At 44.6% G+C, this 21721-nt stretch overlaps 2 protein-coding genes across 3 annotated transcripts in view; one reads left to right on the forward strand and one right to left on the reverse strand.

Annotated features, from left to right (window-relative positions):
* Positions 1-312: 312 nt before the first annotated feature.
* SUPT7L (SPT7 like, STAGA complex subunit gamma) lies at positions 313-8957 on the reverse strand. Of its 2 annotated transcripts, none has more exons than XM_045287060.1 (5): positions 8916-8957; positions 5920-6527; positions 3601-3925; positions 2566-2803; positions 313-1733 (listed from the first exon to the last, which is right to left on the reverse strand). In XM_045287060.1, exons 2-5 carry the CDS (start codon positions 6330-6332, stop codon positions 1471-1473), a joined length of 1239 nt encoding a protein of 412 aa, XP_045142995.1. In that variant the 5' UTR covers positions 6333-6527; positions 8916-8957; the 3' UTR covers positions 313-1470. The 2 variants fall into 2 exon arrangements, with proteins under 2 accessions (XP_045142995.1, XP_004711149.1); XM_004711092.4 differs by lacking the exon at positions 8916-8957 and adding an exon at positions 8696-8885.
* A 40-nt stretch (positions 8958-8997) lies between these two features.
* The window catches only part of LOC101653801 (solute carrier family 4 member 1 adaptor protein), a 35241-nt gene continuing 22517 nt past the window's right edge, over positions 8998-21721 (forward strand). Inside the window, exons 1-5 of the mRNA XM_013006831.2 lie at positions 8998-9891; positions 13659-13854; positions 16141-16263; positions 18126-18186; positions 18465-18604. Of these exons, the coding sequence (XP_012862285.1) occupies positions 9226-9891; positions 13659-13854; positions 16141-16263; positions 18126-18186; positions 18465-18604 (1186 nt within the window). The 5' untranslated portion in view covers positions 8998-9225. The remainder of the gene's footprint in view (positions 9892-13658; positions 13855-16140; positions 16264-18125; positions 18187-18464; positions 18605-21721) is intronic.

Consider the following 21721-nt stretch of genomic DNA (forward strand, 5'->3'; position numbering starts at 1 on the left):
TCTTAGAGAGTAATTATTTAACTCCTCTATGCTATAAACGCCATAAGAGTCTACAGACACGGAGAGTGAATCATCTTGGTGTCCTTTTCACGCCCCTTGCACATAACAGGTACACAGGTACTCAGTAAATGTTTGCTAACTGATTACATACTCAGCTACTTCTGGGAACTGCCTGCCTGCTGGCTGCTTTCACTAATAAAGGGTTAACAAAACTAGGAACAATTAAGATTTAGGTAAGTGAGCTAAGGATGTAAGATAACATGATTAACAAATCTATAGATTACCGAAATCAAAACCAGTTTTTTGGGGGGGGAGGGTGGAATTTGTTTATTCTCAATGTCTGGCACATTTAAGGCAATCATATGCCTTGGTTTTTGGTCTCTTAAAAAAGTAGTCTACATTTTGTTAAGACTTGAATCCAGCATCAGAAAGCCAAAAAAAACCAAAACAAAAACTCCATGCCAGTGTCTATTACCAAGGCATAGCAAACATTTGCCGATGACTCCTTACCACTGTCCAACATCATTTACTTGAGACTCAGCTGCCAGGTAGGGCAGGCACCGATGGATGAGTAACCGAAGGGGGTTCAAAATGTTCGTGGACAGATGGAAAAGATCCTGAATTTCCCCATAAACATTTTGGAGCATCCTCACAAAGTAGAAAGGTGCCTTTAACTGCTCATTCAGTAGTAGAAACACCATGTGTAGAACTCTAGCAGAGGCGTGGACCCCGTTCTCCAGCGGCCACGCAGAAATCGGTGCAGTAAGTTCAAGCCTGTGCGTGGCCAGCTCCTGTTGGCACCATTCACCAAGGAGGGGAATCCAATGAAAAAGAAAAAGACACAGACGGAGTCAATGGAAATAGAAAGGCAACCAGGGTGAGGGTAAACCGAGTCAGTCTAGAATAAGACAGCGGGAGACACGAGCGATCTGAGTAAGCAGAAAGGCTATGTCGCGGCAGACCTTTGAGAATCCATAGGCAGACGGTTTGAAAAGGCAACTAGAGATAATCTGTAGAGTTGAGCTATTTCCTATTAGGCATCAGACTCAGTGACTTGAACCAAAAATGCAAGTTACATGGAAAAAAACATCTTTGATGTTAGCAAACACCTCAATCCTTTTAACACCCCTGCAAGGGAGTTCAAAGCAGGCGTGAGTCTTCTCAGATGTACAGGGAAATGGCTCTAGGGAAGCAAAGTCCAGTCAGTCGGGCCAGGAGTCAAGGCAGTCCGTTGGTTTCCAGATAGCCACGTCAGTGTTGTGTTTTGTTTGTGAAAGGTGGTTTGGTTGCTGTGGGAAACTACAAAAACAATATAAAAGTAAAACAACCTTTTTTGGTTAAGTTCAGTACCACTGACGTTGGGGAAACTCACTGAATTTCATTGTTTATGAAGACATTCTAATGAATTCACGAAGGCTTCTTGTTAATAGAATGTTTGTTTTAGGACATTTGCACAGAAGATCTCCCCTTTCACATTTTCCTCATCCTCTTCTTGCAGCGCTGGTTGAAGACTGGGGAGGACCCCATGAGGCTATCGGTGGAGTGGGACCCGTAGCTGCTGTCTGAGTCTTCAGGGCTCTGCGGGATGCCTGCTTCACTCATGCCTGACATGGGCTCTTCAAAGACATCGCTGCCCAGCACACCGTGCCCAGAGACAGGGCCTTCTTCACTCTCTTGAGGTTCCATCTTCACATGGGCCAGGTTCCACAGTGGGGAAGCATTTACCTCTGCACCTAAGAATAAAACATACAACTCGTGGTAAGACGGGGGCAGAAGACAGTACAGCAGCCAAGGCAAACAGGTCCTTTGAGCTCAGTTTTCAGTCTGATCCCAGTGCTTGGGGTAATTCAAGAATCTGGTTTAAGTGTCTACTTTTCCTATCAACAAGGTACCAACTCTATCATCCTTTCTACTTCCAGTTCACTGGATAGCCTTATTTCATCCCATCACCCCCATTATATCGGGGTACTCAAGGAAGTCCCACTACACAAACCAAACCCAGACCCACTGGCATTGATTAGATTCTGACGGAGTCTCCTTATAGGACAGGGCAACTGCTCATTAGGGTTTCTGAGACGGACGATCTTTATGGAGCAGAAGGCCTCATCTGTCTCCCTGGGGGGAGTGGCTGATAGATTTGAACTGCCAATCTTGTGGTTAGCAGCCCACAGCCTAACCCATGGAGCCACAATACAAACATCCTTATGCAATTAATACTCTTCCACCTATCTGGCAGCGATCTTAAATGAAGTACAAGCATCAGGAAGCACCAATTTAGAATATTAAGGAAAGAAGTTGGGTCAAATAAATCAACTCCAATAATCAACAAGATGACAGATCTGAACTAGGAATTATTTGAAAGCACGCCTGTAAAGCTGTGCTAATGATTTCCCATCAATGACAAAGAGAAGAAGGTGGATGTCTAGGAAGCTATAACCTGTTCAGGACTTCCATTCTCCTGCCCACCCCACTTTTGTCCAACTACTTCCCAAGAGTGATTCCAAAAATCATGAAATACTGGGAACAACAGCTCCTGCACAATTACAGTATGCGGATTTCTCTTACTTGAAGCCCGTGGTGAAGCTTCGACCTCCAGGTTGGATGGCAAACGCTCACTCTGCGCTCCAAGCACGCCGATGGGTAGTGCTTGGTCTCCAGAAGCAAGGTCTACCTCCAGCTCCTCGCTGACTGGGAAGGTGATGTCACTCACAGGCTCCTCCTTGATCTTCACAGGCTTGGCATCCTCTGTCGCCTTCTCAGGATTGACAATTCTTTCATACTCTTCAGAGAGTTGCTTACTAATCTGTTGGCAAGCAAGAGTTCATTTTCCAAGAAATATTAAGAGCAAGCTGCATCCCAGGGAAAGGCCGGTACCACCACCATCACCAGTGGAAGGAACTTGTGTTGGGTTTGCATTTATCAGCGAGAAAGACATGTAAAGAAAGTTTGGCAGAGTTTGTGCATATGGTGAAAAAGTCAGGCTGGTTGGAGGTGAATCAAAGATTCGTTTTCAACTAAAAACCAACACTAGGCATATCTACCTTACTAGTATCATGACTGAAATCCTGGTCGATTAGCAAAGGCTCTTCTGCTGTGTACTGAACACTCCTAATCATATTTTAGACTTGGAGACACAGACATGGGTTGACTATAGTTGATATTTCTGGTTCAAACCAAAATTAGTGTCCTCCCACTCTGGGCAGTATTGCCTCACTGTAGTTGCTTATTTTTCATAGCACTAAACACGATCTGAAATGGTTTTGATCTTTACTTATCTGCTTGTCTTTACTTCCCCCTCAACAGGAGTGGTTTCCCCCAGTGCCTGATTCCCAGGGGCACTCACAACCACTCCTTGTTGAGTAAAAGCATGCTGGCCGCCTTCTCTCTGATGCCACAAACCTGTCCGTCACTTCTTCCTGAAGTAGTAAGGGGTCGTTCACTGACTAAAGGTGCTCCCTGGGGTCTAGCCAAGATAGGGATGAGGCCCAGTGGAACAAGGGCTAAGAAAAACGCATGCTAGCCGCCCACAGCCTAACCCAGAGTCACGCACGCGCAGTTCCAAGACCTGGTGTTCCGGACCCCTCCACCGGGTCCGCTCACCTGCAGCATGTAACTGTGATAGTCCTTGATGCGGTGCTGCCAGAACTTCTGGAGGGCGAGCACGCTGCCGACGCCTACCTCATGGAACACCTGCTCCACAATGTCGGGGAAGGGAGTCTGCCCCCGCTGGGCCTCCCGATCCGCAGCAAAGCGCAGCAGCTTGGTAAACTTGAGGCAATACTCGTGTGCCACGTCAGTCAGGGTCTCCAGGACACTTTCGTTAGCGCTCTCGAAGCCCGCGTGGGCCAGGATCGTGGCCACTGCCTGGTAGAGGAGCTGTCGACAGGAGTGCCAGCTGAGTTCCGCCACGGGCTCCCCTTTACCACTGCGGGTGGAGACAGGGCAGTGTTAATAATGAGTCCCTGCTGTCCAGGGAAATTCTGTCTGACCAACGGACACATTTCTGAGCTCTTTGATCACAGGAAACTTCACAAGGCAACACATGTCTGTCATAAAAAAGTTTAAACAGTACCAAACAGGCGACAAGTAAGTTTCCCTCTTTCTCCATCAACTCAATTCTGAGCGCTTTCAGGATCCGAATAACTTGGTTTTTTCTTTTAATAGTTTTGTTGGCACAGACTTCACATATCATACAATTTGATTGCTCAATCATATTAAGAGTTGTGCAATCATCACCACAATCAATCGCAGAACATTTTCTCCTTGTGTTTACTGCTGGCTCAATTCCCCCCAAGCTCTCCTGCCATGCCCTTGGGTAATTATTAATCCAGGGACTGTCTATAGACTTACCTATCCTGGATTTCATATGCAGAAAATCATACCAAACACAAATAGGCAGCAAACATAAAAAACTCAAAGAGAGTTCACACACACTGCTCCACGGTGCTTTGATATCTAATTACCCACAACCATATCCTCACATTCTAGGCAATATATGACTTTCAAAAATTTGAGGTTCCAATTAGGAAATCCTTTATATGACATGAAGGTGTCATTTTTAGAACTGAGAAGGCAACCCCATTTTTCTAAGAGCAATTTAAATCTTTTACAGCTTCCAAACGTTTTCAGGCAATCCTTGTCTGTGAAACAAGTAAGGTCCCCATTATTATTCATTTGGCCAGGGAGGAGACTGAGGTTCAGAAGGCTTGACTTGCCAAAGTTATTTATGTATTACCTATCAGTCAGTAGTGGGGGTCTGACTCGATGTTCTTCAGAATATACCAGTTTGCTCCTAATCACTACTGCATACATCACAATCTGCCCAAGAAAATACTTCAGAAGCAAAGCCCCAGTCCACTGCTGTCAGTTGGCGGTGACTCATGGTGACCCTGTTGGACAGAGGCCAACTACTCCATAAGGTTTCTGAGACTAAATCCTTATGGGAGCAGTCTCATTTTTCTCCCGAGGAGTAGCTGGTGAGTCTGAAATGCTGACCGTAAGTTAGTGGCCCATCGCTTAACCCAGCGCACCACCAGCATCTCCCAACTTTCAACTAGCCTTTAATAATGTATCTACCTGGAAATTCCTACTCTCTTTCACTTCCTTCCAGTAAAGGAAATAAGTAGATAAAAATAGCACAAACAAGATACTTGATTTCCAAGTAACTTTTCATGTTTTCATGTCATTTCCCAGGACCAAGTCTCAAGGTCAAACACAAAAGACTTCACAAGTAGCTAATAAGACTTCATAAACAAAAAAACCCTACTGTGGTCAAGCTGGTTTTGACTATAGTGACCCTGGTGGCAGAGGGGAATTGCTCCCTAGGGTTTCTGAGGCTGTAACTCTAGGAACGTAGACAGCCAAGCTGGTGGGTTTGAATTGCTGACCTTTTGTTTAGAAGCTGAGCACTTCACCACTGTGTCCCCAGGACCCCTCAAACTGTTAATTCCAAAGGTTCAGGGTTCATGGAGCAGATAACCTAATCTTCTTTCACGGAGTGGCTGGTGAGTTTGAACAACTGATCTTGCAGTTAGCTTTGCAATTGGTGCATACACAATGGTGTACCAGGCTCCTTCAAACCCACAGATAGACTGGAAGAGCCATGAGGCTTGCTTTATATTCCAGGGGGTTATATAAGGTGTGGCATCAAAAATTAAGAGGGGATTAGATCTACGACCATCAAGAAGGAAGAGCCAGGAGTAGAGACTGTATTCTTCCCGCATTCCTCCTTTTTTTTCGTCCCTATTTTAATGAACAGAAATTTATTCTCTCAGTTTAGGAGGAGATGGGGTTCAAGTCTTATACTTCCCGCTAATTATCTGAGCAACTTTGGCCACGTCGTGAGGAGAATGGCAATGCTATGACATGCTTCACAGGAGTGTGGGGTGGAGTGGGTGAGAAAAATACGCCTGGTCTTACCGATAAAAGTCACTTTCTGGATCACTGTGCCGGACCTGGAATGGGGCATTGGGATTCTTGCAATCCAAAGGCAGGAGGTCATCAGGGAGAGGAGGGGATCCGGGGCAGGCGGGAAGAGGCTCACTCTCTTCAGTCTTGATGCCTTCTGTCTGCTGCTGGCTCTGAGCCTGCGCTGTGGCGATGAGGTTGCGCAGGCGGCGGTTGTGCTGGATCAGCTGGATAGTATGGATGGTGAGGCTGCAGGGCTCAGAGGGGATGTCCAGCACAGTAGGAGGCCTGGGCTTGTTGGCTGAGGGCTGGTGCAGGGGTGGGTCATGGACTTCCACCAGACGGAACTCCCGAGGGAGCAAATCAAAGGAACTTCGATTGGTCTGGCTTGATGAGATTGGTATCTCACCCCAGTATCTCAACATTTTGGACTATGAAAGGAAGCGCTTCGGGTTAAATGTAAATGATATCCTAAAAGTCGTGTTTTTAAATCTCTGACAACCAAAGGCTTTCGTGGTTTAAAAAAAAAGTGTACGAACTATTGACAGAAGAATTATGCAGTTCAAGATCATGTGATGAGTGTCAGGATCAGCAAAACTGTAGGCCCACAGCCGTTCTCTCTGGAGAAAATAAGTGAAAGGTGATTAACTTCCCGTCACGTCACCACGTCACCATGATCACAAAGATACTTCTACAGCACTGAAACAAGGGTAGACTTTGTGTCAATAGTACATTAGTAGCTGGGATGATATCTGGGGTGGTAGTGCCTAGATGGTTTTCCATCAACCTCTAACTCATCACTAGAACTCCCAATATGCCCAATCCTGAGCATTTTGCAAGGGATGGTACTTTAACTATGAGGCTTGGAGTCTTTCTTAATAGAGTACCTTGACACACTTGTCCTAGATCAGTAGGGGAAAAAGAATTTGGGCTACAGATGAGTAATAGTGGTTCTCACGATGTGCTTGTCAAGCATGGGAACCTTTTCATCGGTCCTGGGGGGAAGTTCATGAAGCACTAACGTGATGGCTTTATGCTTTCAACGGGCGTGTGGGCACAGGAAAGACTCTGAAGCACTCTGTAGCCTCCTCACTATGCCCTCTTCTTCCGGGCTCCACTTGTGTCTAACCTATTCCCCACATTTCTGCTAGCCCTAATATTCTGAAAACTCAGAACTAAGTTTTAAAATGGTTTCTTGCTGCCTACTGGAGAAAAACCAGTCAGAGTTTTAAAGCCTGGCATTAAACAAAAATCACACTCTGGCTTCAACCCACCGTTTCCCAATTCCTATATGTCTCAAGTCCAACAAACTTTCACGGAGCGCCGGGCACTCTGTGTGGAGGCAACTACTGATCATGGAAACCCCCTGTCCTGAGAGGAGGGAGAGACAGACACAGAACAGTTCAACATTGAAGGAAGCCTCAGTGCGGATCTAGAGGCACAAGTGTAGTCAATCGCAAGCCCCGAGGAGCTTCCTGGGGCATCAGTGACCAGCACACCCTTCCACTAGTGACTCTTTAAGCTGTGCGGGCTCTGCCAGAAATGTCTTGCTACCCCTCCCATCCTAGGTGGACTTCATTCCCAAGTATACTTTCAGTCACCCACTTCCATCACTTCATGTGACAGAGTCTATCTCCTTTCAGGACCTTCTCGTGGCATTGTGCACGTCCCCATCACGGAAGGCATTTTAAGGAGGCCTAAATTACAAGCAGATTCTCTCCCCTACTCCTCATAGCCATTGTCTTAGTACAGTGTCCAGCACTCAGTCACAAGTAGCACTGACTGCCTGCTTACTAGACGCCATGCTTGGTCTTTACAGACGAATTCAATTCTCCTAATAACCCTACTAAGTAGATCCTATTATTATTACTGTTATATTATTCCAAATTTTTTTCAGATGTGGAAACTGAGACTTAGTGTCCTGCCCCATAGCCCAAGTGGCCGTGGAGGAGAGTTGAGCTACAGCCTCCTGGCACTATGTTTTACATACTGTCATCTCATTCACAGCATCCTTTCTTTGACCCTCACCAAGATCCCTTTGGGATGTTTCTAACTTGCTACACTGCTCAGAGGCAAACAGGTTGGGCATAGACATCTCTTGGAAAGGCCTGCGAATCTCCTCTTTATTTACCAGATTGCTAGTGACCAAAAGGCGAATTCCTGTTATCTGGTGACTCAATTGGGACACCCTGAGGTAGAAGACTTAAAAGAACCTTATCGTTCAGTTGCTCATGGTCACCAAGTGTTTTCTGTGATTATCCTGAAACGTGAGTTCATGTAAAACATCTGCATTTGACTCCATCCCCCCACACCCCGAGTGAATTCCAGGGTAAAAAGTATACAATCTTCAAGTATTATGATTTCAAAGTAAACACCATCAAGGCAACCTGCGTGGCCGTCTCCCCGCGAGTGTCACCTTCCAATGAACTTCTGTATACAATCTTCAAGTATTATGATTTCAAAGTAAACACCATCAAGGCAACCTGCGTGGCCGTCTCCCCGCGAGTGTCACCTTCCAATGAACTTCTGTATACAATCTTCAAGTATTATGATTTCAAAGTAAACACCATCAAGGCAACCTGCGTGGCCGTCTCCCCGCGAGTGTCACCTTCCAATGAACTTCTCTTTTTGCGAACTTGGCGTTGGTGCCTTAGCGCCGCTGCTCCGCCGCACGAAGCCTTAAAGAGGGAACACGCCCCACCCCCCTAACCCTTCAATCATGCTGCCTCCATAACCGGTTTCGGAAAGACTACAAGAACGAAGGAAGCAGAGGAAACAGCCCGCCTACCGTCACGGAAAGAGCGAGAAAGGTGGCGAAGAGCCGACCAGCAACGTCCCCGCGGGGGGTCCTCCGTCGCGGTCGGCGGGGCGCCCACCACCGTCCTCGGGTTCCCCGAGACCCGGGCAGCGGGAGGCGGGGAGGGGTGGACCTGCCGACGTGCAGGGAGGAGTCACGCTCCACGGTCGCACTGGATTCAGGCCCCGAAAACGTAACGACAGCCACCCACCTGGCGCGGAAGGCCGATTTGTTGATCTGGGCCAAGGCCTCCGGAAGCGCTTCTTCTCACACAGGAAGTGATTCCTATGCTGGTCCACCTGGCAAAGATGTCCCCCGGCTGCCGAAGACGCCTTTCTCTCGTACTCCCACCTTCCCGTGTTACCAGACCCACCCGACGTTCAGGCTCGTGAAGACGCCACGCCACCCTCGTTCCCAAAGAAGCCGAAGGACGTTGGGGGAGAAGGAAGCGCCCAGGGGAACGTTGCGACCGAGGGGTGACGTTTCCCGGGGACGGAGTTCGAGACGTCACCCGGTCGAGGATGGCTGCTCGGCCCCCTCCGCCGGAGCCGCCAGCTCCGCTAGAACTGCACGGCGACTTCAAGAAGCCGTCCTTGCCCGTGCCACCGGCTGCAGCGCGGGGCAGGGCCTCGGCCACCAGTCCCTGCGATGCCGAGGAAGCGAAGAAAGAGGGACCCGCGGCGCCGCCGGACCCGGATTCCGGGGAACCTCAAGTTCTACCTGCCGGGCCGGACGGCGGAGGGGCCCGGGGTCCACAGGAGGAGCCCCCGCGACCCCCGACAACCGCTTCTCCCTCCTGTGGCCCGGCCCGGGCGCCTGCCTATCAAGAGCCGCCGTGGGGCGGTCCGGCCACGGTCCCCTACAGCCTGGAGACCCTGAAGGGCGGCACCATCCTTGGCACCCGCAGCTTGAAAGGCACGAGCCGCTGCCTTTTCGGGCGGCTGCCGACCTGCGACGTGTGCCTGGAGCACCCTTCGGTGTCCAGGTACCACGCCGTGCTGCAGCACCGGGTGCCCGGCGCCGACGGAGACGGGCCCGGCCCCGGGCCCGGCTTCTATCTCTACGATCTGGGAAGCACCCACGGCACTTTCCTCAACAAAACCCGCATCCCTCCCCACACCTATTGTCGGGTCCACGTGGGACACGTTCTTCGCTTGGGAGGCAGCACCCGGCTCTTTATCCTGCAGGTAAATCCGAAAACCTCAAAGTAGCAGTCTTAGGCTCGGCCAGGGCGCCCGAGCGCCGTAAGCCTGCGCCGAGGAAAGATATTGTCCCCATCAAGACTCCAGAAATGGAAGAACCCGATCGCTTCTGTGGCAGGGGGTAAAAAAAAAAAAAAAAAATCTGATCAAGAACTCCATTCTAGTTAAAAGGTTTTATTGGGCCGGAAAACCGCCTTTGAACAGGGAGCCTTTCGCAGAAGGGATGCTCTAGTCGCATTACAGTTTTGATCAGTTTACTTACAATACAAACTGTGAGATGATTTATTAAGGATGCATGCTTTAGGCTAGTGATGGCTTATCTGATTATTTATTCTCTTCCCCAAACGGTTTTTCTCACCAATTTCTAGTTGATGAAAAAGCTAAGATTTCAATTGGGTGCACTATCTTTTAACAATACCCCCCTTTGGATTATCTTCCTAATCTTGCTAGGATGCAATCATTCTTCCAATACCAAAACTTAAAATTGCTCTACAAACTGAATATATTACCATTTGCTTTTTGAAATGCCTAAACTAAGAAAGGTTGCTCTAACAAAATATGGAAAATTTGACAAATAGGAGGTTTGGAATCCATTTTCAGTTAGTGAACAAAATATCTTAGATTTAAAATGGGCTTACATTAAGAGTTTGATAAATCTGAATTGACTCGGTGACAGTCGTTGAAGCGTTTTTGGTGTGTGTTTTTTTTGGGGGGGGGGTGAATTGAAGGTTTGGAACTAGATATCCTAATCCCACAAAGGCCTCACCAAATCTGGGTTAGGAGGCAAACTGAGCAGAGAACAAAGAATCCTTTTGGTTCAGCCTTGGACTTGACCTCCAATGAAGTAGAAGCTGTTTCCTACCAATAGGTAGAGACTTTACCCTGTGATGCCATCTAATAGGGTGTGTTGATCCTGGGTGAGTTTGAGGAACTCTAGGAGCACCCAAAGGGTCCTTCTGAGTAAGGTTGAGGTGCTGATGTTTTCACAGTCCTGAATCTGGGTTCCAGGTAGTGAGGAATGTGCCCTTTCTCAAGATTTGGATCTGAGAAGGCTGTTTGTACTAGGGTTTTTTAAAAAGTTAATGGAAAAATTTTATCATCTTTTAATTCCATTTTTCCATGAATGTTTTTTGAAATTAATAATCTATTCCCAATTGTGTATAGCAATTTTTGGTATAAATGGTTCAATTTATTAGAAAAACCAGCTCTAGATAAAACTTAATAATTTGTCACAGCCTCAAATGGAGGAATCTCAGACCCTCTGGCTAACCCGAGTTCAAACAAATTTCCCCAAACAGTAAAGTAGACATTGCAAGTGGGAACTTATTTCACAAAGTGGAAGGGAAAAAAACAGGTCAAAACGGATTTTCCTAACATTATTACTTTTAGGATACTAAGCATATAGTGTTTTTAAGTATGAGCTACAAACTATCTTCCTGGTAGGACAGTGGTTCTCAACTTTCCTAAGGTCGCGACCCTTTAATAAAGTTCCTCATGTTGTGGTGTCCCCCCCCCCACACCATAAAATTATTTTTGTTGCTACTTCATCACTGTAATTTTGCTACTGTGATGATTGGGGCGACCCCTGTGAAAGGGTCGTTTGACACCCCCAAAGTGATTGCGACCCACAGGTTGAGAACCACCGTGGTAGGGCATTAACCCAAGGAACATTTTTTTTTTAATCATTTTATTAGGGGCTCATACAACTCTTATCACAATCCATACATACATCAATTGTGTAAAGCGCATTTGTACATTCATTGCCCTCATCATTCTCAAAACATTTCCTCTCCACTTAAGCCCCGGCATTACGTCCTCATTTTCCCCCTCGCTCCCCGCTCCCTCATGAGCCCTTGATAATTTATAAATTGTTATTTTGTCTTATCTTGCCCTGTCCGACGTCTCCCTTCACCCACTTTTCTGTTGTCCGTCCCCCAGGGAGGAGGTCACATATAGATCCTTGTAATCGGTTCCCTCTTTCCTACCCACTCTCCCTCTACCCTCCCAGTATCACCACTCTCACCACTGGTCCTGAAGGGATCATCCATCCTGGATTCCCTGTGTTTCCGGTTCCTATCTGTACCAGTGTACATCCTCTGGTCTAGCCAGATTTGTAAGGTAAAATTGGGATCGTGATGGTGGGGAGGTGGGGGGCGGGAGGGAGAGGAAGCATTTAGGAACTAGAAGAAAGTTGTATGTCTCATCGTTGCTACATTACACCCTGACTGGCTTATCTCCTCCCCATGACCCTTCTGTAAGGGGATGTCCAGTTGCCTACAGATTGGCTTTGGGTCTCCACTCCAAACTCCCCATCATTCATAATGATATGATTTTTTGTTCTTTGATGCCTGATACCTGATCCCTTCGACACCTTGTGATCACACAGGCTGGTGTGCTTCTTCCATGTGGTCTTTGTTGATTCTGAGCTTGATGGCGGCTTGTTTACTTTCAAGACTTTAAGACCCCAGACGCTATATCTTTTGATAGCTGACCATCAGCTTTCTTCACCATATTTGCTTATGCACCCACTTTGTCTTTAGCGATTGTGTCAGGAAAGTGAATATTATAGAATGCCAGTTTAATAGAACTAAGTATTGTTGCATTGAGGGAGTACTTGAGTGGAGGCCCAATGTCCATCTGCTACCTTAATACTAAACCTATAAATATATGCACCTAGATATATTTACCCATTACTATATATAAATATATTTGCATATGTATATGCCTGTATTTAGACCTCTATAAATGCCCTTTACCTCCTAGCTCTTTCTTCTATTTCCTTTTACTTTCCTCGTATCCCACTATCATGCTCAGCCTTCATTTGGGTTTCAGTAATTCCTCTTGGTTATATGACCCTTGATCATGCCCTACCAGGCCTCCTACACCCTCCTCTTCACCGATTTGGATCACCTGTTGTTCCCTTACCCCTGGGTTTGTTAACACCACTTCATTTCCCCCCACCTCCCCCTCTCCCATGTCCCCCTGGAACTGTTGGTCCTGTTGTTTTTTTCCTCCACATTGTTCATCCAGCCTATCTTATTTAGACAGACCTGCGGAGATAATAACATGCACAAAAACAAGACAGAGCAAACCCAAGCCACAAAAGAAAACAAAACAACAACAACAAAAAGTCAATGACAAAACAACAACAATAAAAAAGAAAAGGTTGTAGCTAGTTCAAGGACTATTTATTGGCCTTTAGGAGTGTTTTCTGGTCGAGTCTGATGGGGCACCAAGCCCTGGCTCCAAAGTCTATTTTTGGTATTCCCTGGGGACTTCGTTGCTCTGTTTCCCTTGCTTTTCTCTTCCATGCCCTTTGTGTTTTGCCTCGGTGTGGTGGGATCAGATCGGGCAGAATTCTCACACTGTGTCTCCAATGTTGTCTCCTGTAGGGCTATGGGTCAGTGAGGGATGTCATGTCTCATAGTGGGGCCGGCCGTATGATCTTCTCTGGACTGGCTGCTCTGAGCGGGAATATCGTTCTCAAGGCTTGATGGGCCAGGATGTGCTCCAATCTCTCTTCCTCCACCTTCATTTGCTCCCGTGTGCTCTGATCAGACATGTCCCTCTCCCAGAGCTGCAGATTCAGTGTGCAGATTCAGTGCTGTCCACTGAAATAAATTCTTCTGGGGGGAGGGACAGGTGTCCACGTACTTGGGATTGGGGCCGGCCCCTCAGACAGATAGCCTTATTTTTGAAAGTGACTAACATAATTCTAAAATCTAAGTGGATGTTTTCACTGGATTCACCAGGGACCAGAGGAAGACCAAGAGGCAGAATCTGAGTTAACGGTAACGCAGTTGAAGGAATTACGTAAGCAACAACAACTGATGTTGGAAAAGAAGATGTTAGGAGAAGACTCAGACGAAGAAGAGGATATGGAATCCACCGAAACGAAGAGAAATCCGAGTAGTCAGGATGATGAAATCGGCTGCACCTGGGGAATGGGTAAGAGATTGCAATTGCTGCCAAAGGTTAATATTTTAGATTTATTACTTACGGTACTGTGATATATATATTTCATATTAAATAACTTTCCATGATTCCAGCAGATAGGGCAAGTGGTATCTTTATGTAAAATAAAAAACTAATTTTGAAGGATGTGCTGTTCAGAGATAAGAATATTAAAAGGGAGACAATGACGGTAATGTACAGTTGCAAAGACAAGAAACATATTAAGAAACTATTTAAGTACTGGTTAAAAATAAATCAAAGCGCAAAAGAAGAAAATATATAGGGTCTATTTGAGCAGTTCCTCTGTATGCATACAGGGAGCTCATTTTACTTTTTTAAAACAAATGGCTCAATAGAGGCTAGTTACAATGAGACTTTTAAGGAGAGGAAGAAACAGTAAAAAATAACTATGAGCCTAGTTCAACAGGAATGATTGAAATCATGCCTCCCTTTCTGAGATCCACTGACATTAGGTTACTGGGTGGTTTCTGTGATCCACAGTCATTTGAAATGGCCTGAAAATAAGTTCTATGCAGGAGATAAACTTTAAATGGCTGCCTGGTTATCGTAGTGGTCCCAGAGGGGGACAATAAAGTACCTTTTCTTTTTATCTGGCTTTGGGTGTATTGTCATATTCGGTCGTTACCTTTGTGAATGTTGCTGTACACTCACTTAGGAATCTTCCAATTCCTGTTCCTCAGTTCTCTTAACGATGCCAAACAAGCTAAAAGCGTAAGTTACTTTACCATGCTACAGTAAGGTTTCAGAGAAGAGCAGTCAATGAGGACTTTAACCTCTTCTGTCTACTGTGGTAGACATTAGCCACACATGATTTTCGAGCACTTGAGATATTGGTACCGCATATACTCATGTATAAGCCGAGTTTTTCAGCACATGCTTTATGCAGTTTTTGTGCTAAAATTAGGTGACTTGGCTGGTATTCGGGTTGCCTTATACTCGAGTATATTTGGTAATCCAAATAGGTGCTGTAAGTGTAAAATACACACTGGTTTTGAAAGATGTATAGTAAAAAAGAAAGAATGTACAATATCGTATTCATAACATGACATATACTTTCATATTTCTATTGGGCAGCACTGACTCAGATCTTTGCAAAACTACCAATTTATAAGCAGAAGGGTCTTGAGTCAGGCCGTGAAGGAGAAGAAAAGTAGCCCGTCAAAGCGAAACTTGTGAGGAACCTCGTGAATCGTGTTCAGGCAGGGGTGGATGGTTTTCAGGTGGTGCTGAGTAGGCCGGCTTCGTGGCAGGTAGGGGTAGTACTGGGACATGACTGGGCACAGGGCGTTCAGCCGCAGTGTGCGGTGATGAGAATGCCAGGCTGAGGAGCACAGGTTGGCTTGTGTTACAGAAAAAGTGAACCCCCTTGCAGAGGGGTCTCAGGGAGGAGACGAGCCAGTCAGGGTGCGATGTAACAACGATGAGAAATACAACTCTCCTCTAGTTACTAAATGTTTCCTCCCCGCTCCCACTACCATGACTTGAATTCGACCTTGCAAGGCTGGCTAGACCAGAGGATGTACACTGGTACAGATAGGAACTGAAAATACAGGGAATCCAGGGCAGATGAGCCCTACAGGACCAGTGGTGTGAGTGGTGAAACAGGGAGGGTAGAGGGAGAATGGGTAGGAAAGAGGGAACTGATTACAAGGAACTATATGTGACCTCCTCCCTGGGAGACAGACAACCGAAAAGTGGGTGAAGGGAGACATTGGACAGGGCAAGATATGACAAAATACCAATTTATAAACTATCAAGGGCTCATGAGGGAGGGGGGAGCGGGGAGGGAGGGGAAAAATGAGGACCTAATGTCGGGGGTTTAAGTGGAGAGAAAATGTTTTGAGAATGATGTACAAATGCGCTTTACACAATTGATGTGTGTATGGATTGTGATAACAGGTGTATGAGCCCCTAATAAAATGTTTAAAAAAACAGCAACAACAAAAAAGATGTTACATTTTAACCAAAAAAAGAAAAAAGTGGTAAATGGTGTTGCTTTAAACTGTAGATGGAGGGGGGAAATAAATGGAAAACAAGCAGTAACTTATTACACACCTTCAAAAGCCTGAAATGTTCTCGATTCCGGTGGTTTGCTTGTGGGCTTTCCCCTCTCCCCTTCTCTGAAGACCCTTTGCATCACTAATAATGTTCTTCATGCAGCTCGAAGGATAATAGTCAACCATACAGATTACCTCTATAGATTTTACACTTCTATTATTATTTAACACCTATCTTTTCATTCTTTCCTGTTTCCTCTAGGAGAAGATGCTATAGAGGACGAGGCTGAAGAGAATCCCATTGTCCTAGAATTTCAGCAGGAAAGGGAGGCCTTTTATATAAAGGATCCAAAAAAGGCTCTCCAAGGTTTTTTTGACCGAGAAGGTACGTAAACATTCTGATTTTGCCAGGATCTGAGCAGTACGGTTGAGTGCTACCCTTATAATGCTATATGTATCTGCTCACTAATCTGTTTTGGCTCTGTGGTCCGTTGCTTCGGAGTCCTGGTGGTTTAGTGGCTATGAGTTGGGCTGCTAATTTCTTGGTCAGCAGTTTGAAACCACCAATCGCTCTGAGGGCAAAATGTGGAGCTTTCTACTCCCATGAGAGTTACAGGCTTGGAAACTCAGCAGTCCCACCCTGCCCTGTAGGGTTGCTATGAGTTGGCATCGACTTAATAGCAGTGAGTTTGGTTTTATTTGGTCATTTGCTTCAGGTTTCCTTTTTTTTTGAGACAAATTAATATTTAAAAATTAAAATTTCAATTGCTTCTCCACCTTTTGGCTAAGATCAAGTGTAAAAATTTAAAATTTCTATTCTGGTCAGTATTGATAAATGTAACACATATAAGCAAAAACCTCTTAGGAGTCCAATAATTTTTTAAAAATCATTTTATTGGGGGCTCATACAACTCTTACTACAATCCATACACACATCAATTGTGTCAACTACATTTGTACCACAATAGTTTCTAAGAATGTAAAGAGAGTCTAAGACCAAAAAGTTTGAGAACTTCAGATTTTTTTTTTAATTGTAAAAATATTAGTAGTCTTTCTTCCTGTCTCAGGAAAAAAGTACACTTTCTCTGTCTAAAACGTTTCCACAGAGGATTGTTTCAGTCGAGATGCTTTGACAACATCTGTGGGTGGCTCTGCAGAGGAAGGTGTAATGTGATCTCCGGCCCACCACCCTCTGTCAGGACACCATACTGTGGAAGCTTGCATGTTGTTAGTTGCTGCAAGCCATGCCACCAACATCTCCCCACCATTGGGGTCAGCCATGGTAGATAGGGTTCAGCATAGCTTCCAGACTGAGACTAGAGAGAAAGGCTTGCTGAGCTAGTTCTAAAAATCAGCCCGTGAGAACTTTGTGGATCACAGCAGAATGCTGTTTATATAGAGCGAGGAGGGGAGCCCTAGGTTAGAGGCAATCGAAATGCAATGTGGCCACACCCATGGGATCGAGCCGACCCCCGATCCTGACCATGGCATAGAACCTGGCAACGCTTTCTGCTTTTGTGCGTGGGGGTCCCCGGGGGTCTCTGTGAGTTGGGGCCAACTCAACAGCCATCGGCAATGACAGAAAACAGGCAACCGGGACAAACGAGCCACAGATGACCTCCGGAGGCCAGTCCAAGGAGGCTCATAGATGCCCGTCTGAAAGGGGTCTTTGAATAGTTCGGATCCGTCACAGGCTGCTAATTTTTGTTTATTGCTATTTGCACCAGGACTTTGGAAATCATTGAGTGTTAAAAGAAAAGCTGCTTTAGGTTATAAATACTTTATTCCCTCTGAAATCTTGGGGGAAACCTGGAAATCAGTAACCTAGTTGATGATGCAAAATTCTGCTACAAAAAGTTTTGACAGAGCTGATGCCAAGGGCTCAAGTAGAAAGCAAAGGTTTCTTGAGAATGATGAGGGCAACAATGTACAAATGTGCTTGGCACAGTGGATGGGTGCATGGATAAGAGTTGTATGAGCCCCAATAAAATGATTTTTTTAAAAAGGTTTTGATAATCCAGTGGACATTTGGGCTTTAATCTGAGTTTTCTTTTCTCTGCCTCGAAGTCATCTTAATTTGTTATCAGATGATAATCCCTAAAAGTGAGAAGTAAAATGCTCTGAAGTCCAGTAATTCACTGTGGTACGGGAGCCACTGTTGTTATTTAACCATTGCTCTTTTCTCTTTGTCTTGACTGGTAGTTTTCAGATCCTATTAAAGTTGTCATGTCCATCTCTCTGCCACAGGAGAAGAATTAGAGTATGAGTTCGATGAACAGGGGCACAGTACTTGGCTCTGCAGGGTGAGGTATGTTCTTAATTTATGGTTGTAGACAACAGCTTGAGTATTAAGTCTTTAATTTTAAGCTAGTCTTGATTTGGGGCTTTGGTATTTGAGCAACACTTAAATTATCCCCTGGGACGAAGATAGGGTGAAAGGAAAGCTTTGAAGCCCAGCTTTAGCAGAGTAGAAGAAAAGGAATCGAGAGATTGAAAAGTTAGTTAAAAAAAGATGACATGTTTGTTGCCTTGATGAGAATTTCTTGAAGATCGAGCTGAGCTATGATTCTCTCCAAACCAATGTAGGTTACCCGTGGATGATTCAACGGGGAAACAGCTCATGGCGGAGGCCCTTCACTCGGGAAAGAAAAAGGAAGCCATGATGCAGTGCTCCCTGGAAGCGTGTCGGATCCTGGACACTTTGGGATTGCTGCGTCAGGAGGCAGGTCAGCATATGGAAAGGCTTTTTTTCTTTAAAAATTAAGAGAGAAAATGAAAACAAATTTAGCATACAACCTCTTTATAAAGGGAAAACGTAAATTGCACAGAATTCCAAAAAGTGAAAAAAAAATTTCAGTCTCGACACCTTGAGGTAGCCATTCTTTTTATTTGCTCATTTTCTACACATATATGAACATGCACGTGTAGGAATAAATTCTTTTGTTTTTAAATAAGTAATTTTATTGGAGGCTCTAACAGATCTTCTCACCATCCATGCATCCATTGTGTCAAGCACATTTGTTCATATGTTGCCATCATCCTTTTCAAAACATTTTCTACTTGAGCCCTTGGTATCAGCTCCTCATTTTTCCCTCCCTCCTCCACCCTCCCACCCTCGTGAACCCTTGATAATTTATAAATTATTTTTATTTTCATTTCTTACACCATCCACTGTCTTCTTTCACCCACATTTCTGTCGTTTGTCCCCCAGAGTGGGGTGGGGTGTTGTACGTCCATCATTGCCATCAGTTCTCCCTTTTCTCCCCACCTTCCCCCACCCTCATGGCATCGCTACTCTCATTATTTGCCCTGAGGGGTTTATCTGTAGGACTAAAGCTAAACATTCAGACAAAAACATGTCGGCCTGTCATTTTTTTTTCCTCTATGACAAACTTTTTTAACATAAGTATGTATCTATTGTTTCTATTAATGTATGAACTTTGTTCTATTTAAAAACAAAGCAATGGCTATACCATAATTTATTAGACTTTATTATGTCATTATTCTAAAGTTAATTTTTGCTTTTACACAGTAATGTGTAGTTAAAAATGATTAAAAACAAAATACCTTTCTGAAATCCTCATCAATAGAGTCTACAACTTTCAACTCTTCCAGTTATATCCTCAGGCATTTACAAATACTCATATTTCTAAAAAATTAGATACTATTGTATTTCAAGTCATTAACTTGAACATTGCCTATTGGTTTATTAAATTTATATTTAGCACTTACATTATGATGCTAGGCAAATAGTAGTCCTAGTCAAATAATTTTGCCTTCAAGTTAGTAATAGTTTAGTTTTCTGTGTGTCTTTGGTTTTCTTTGTAGCTCTTACTCATTCTTCTGTTATGTTTGAATAGTCTGTCTAGCTTTTTGACATGGTTAGTCCATTGACAAATTTATCAGGTTCAGCATTTCTTAAGACATTTCTGCTGGAGAATATGGTTTTCCTTCTTGTCGGGCCTACTACTCCCTAGACCTGCTGCTAAACTGTCATCCTGGGACTTGACTTTGCGGTCATTCTTGATATTTCCTTTGCTTTTCTCCTGTTTTGGATTTTCTGTTTCTTGATTCTGACAGTCTCAGTGTTCTTACCTTACTCTGTTGTTTTGGTGTGGGACAGGTCTTTCTCTAGCTTTAACAGGTGTGCAACTAGAGGGCATGAGTCTTCTTCAGTGGTGTTCCCTTTGTCCTCAGGCTCTGCAACTTGACCGCGATGCACCTCGCTGTCGGTCTAGTTGCACCCATAGTTCCTGGGCATTTTGGGGTCCTCTGATCTGGGGCCTCCTGACAGTTGCATTCACGTAAATATGTCATTGATTGTGCCATCTTGTTTTCTGCAATTACGTTAGAGTTATTAAGATTTTAGACCTCTCTTTATCTTTTTTTCTAACTTCCTATCTTTTTGCTCCCTTCCGAGAGATTTTTTGCAACTTTATCTTTTGGCCTTTTTATTTTGCTATCAAAATGCAGGCCTTTGTATTTCCTTGAATATTCTTTTTTTTAATGTGATAACCCCTTGTTCTTTTCCAGATTACAGTTAGCTCCTCTCATCTCTCTACTAATCTGTTTTCTCTAGGTTGCCCTTTTCTTTTTGTTTGTTTTGGTCTTTATTTTAGAAGTCTCTCAAGTATCATTTAATCTGTAGTTGTGTGTTCTTATTTGGAGACTGAAAACTGATCGGCAGCGTGGAATACATAGATGGGGACGATTGATTGACTAGATACTATCCAGCCTTCTGGGTGGGCCTTTTGTTGAGAATACTGACTTGATGTAAGAGTCTATGGTTGTTCTCCTTTTGCCAATCGTATTCTCTGAAGAGTACTGTCTTAATCTCCTACACGAAAAGAGGACTGGCTGCCAGCACTTGTAGAGCTGTGGGGTAGAAGCAGTCCGGGCAGGTCCTCAGCATGCAGCTATTTTCAGGGCAGAACTGTTTCTTGAATACAGTGTTCATGCCCTAACCATTGTCCAAAGACTCTGGTCTACCTTTCTAGAGATTAGCCTCTGGGTTTCTATGGTAACTGGGAAGGAGGTGAGTCGGAGGAGGATCTGTTACTCAACCAGCTTTAATTAAGTCTTCATATTTCATGGTTTCTGTGAATCCTGCAGTGGAATCAGATTGGTTCTCAGCTTTCCCCACTAATGGTATGGGAGTCCTCTCTTATTTTATTTTTCAACGGATTTATTGGCATATAATTCACATATCATACAATTCAGTAGTTCAGTCACATCAAGAAGAGTTGCACAGTCATTACCATGATCAGTCTCATAGCATTTTCTTCATTCTTGTCCTCATCATTATTAGCTCCCCTTTTCTCTGCCACCAAGGAGCCATTAATCTATAGAGTTGCCTGTCCTGGATTTCATATGTAGATGAACATTAAAAGACAAACACTATCAAGAATAACCAATTCAAACAGATAAAAACCTCAATTAAAAAGAAAGCAGAAAATATTCAAGACTAGAACAAATTTAAATGGGTCAAAAGAAGATCAAATGATATTACATTTTGACCTAACTAAGTTGGCTGTAATCGACTTTGCAATGCTCTCTGTCTGATAACAGGGCTCTTCACATCCCTCAACTAGAATTTGGAGGGGATTCACCAGAGGCTTAATACATGTGGGGTCCTTACAAATGGATTTGGGCTTCCACTGTCATCCATAGTTTCTTATAAACCAGGTGTTCACAATTTAAGCTCTGATGCCTCCTTTAGATTTGGATTATACTACAGGTACTTACATTCCTTGGATTACATGGGCTGGTGTGCTTCTGCCACGTGGATGCTCATTTAGATGACTGCTTGTTTGAAAACAAGCCTGTAAGACCCCAGCTACTAT

This window comes from Echinops telfairi, unplaced genomic scaffold (assembly GCF_000313985.2).
Source record: "Echinops telfairi isolate 266 unplaced genomic scaffold, ASM31398v2 ScPeMD7_10;HRSCAF=50, whole genome shotgun sequence".
NCBI classification, from domain to species: Eukaryota; Metazoa; Chordata; class Mammalia; order Afrosoricida; family Tenrecidae; genus Echinops; species Echinops telfairi.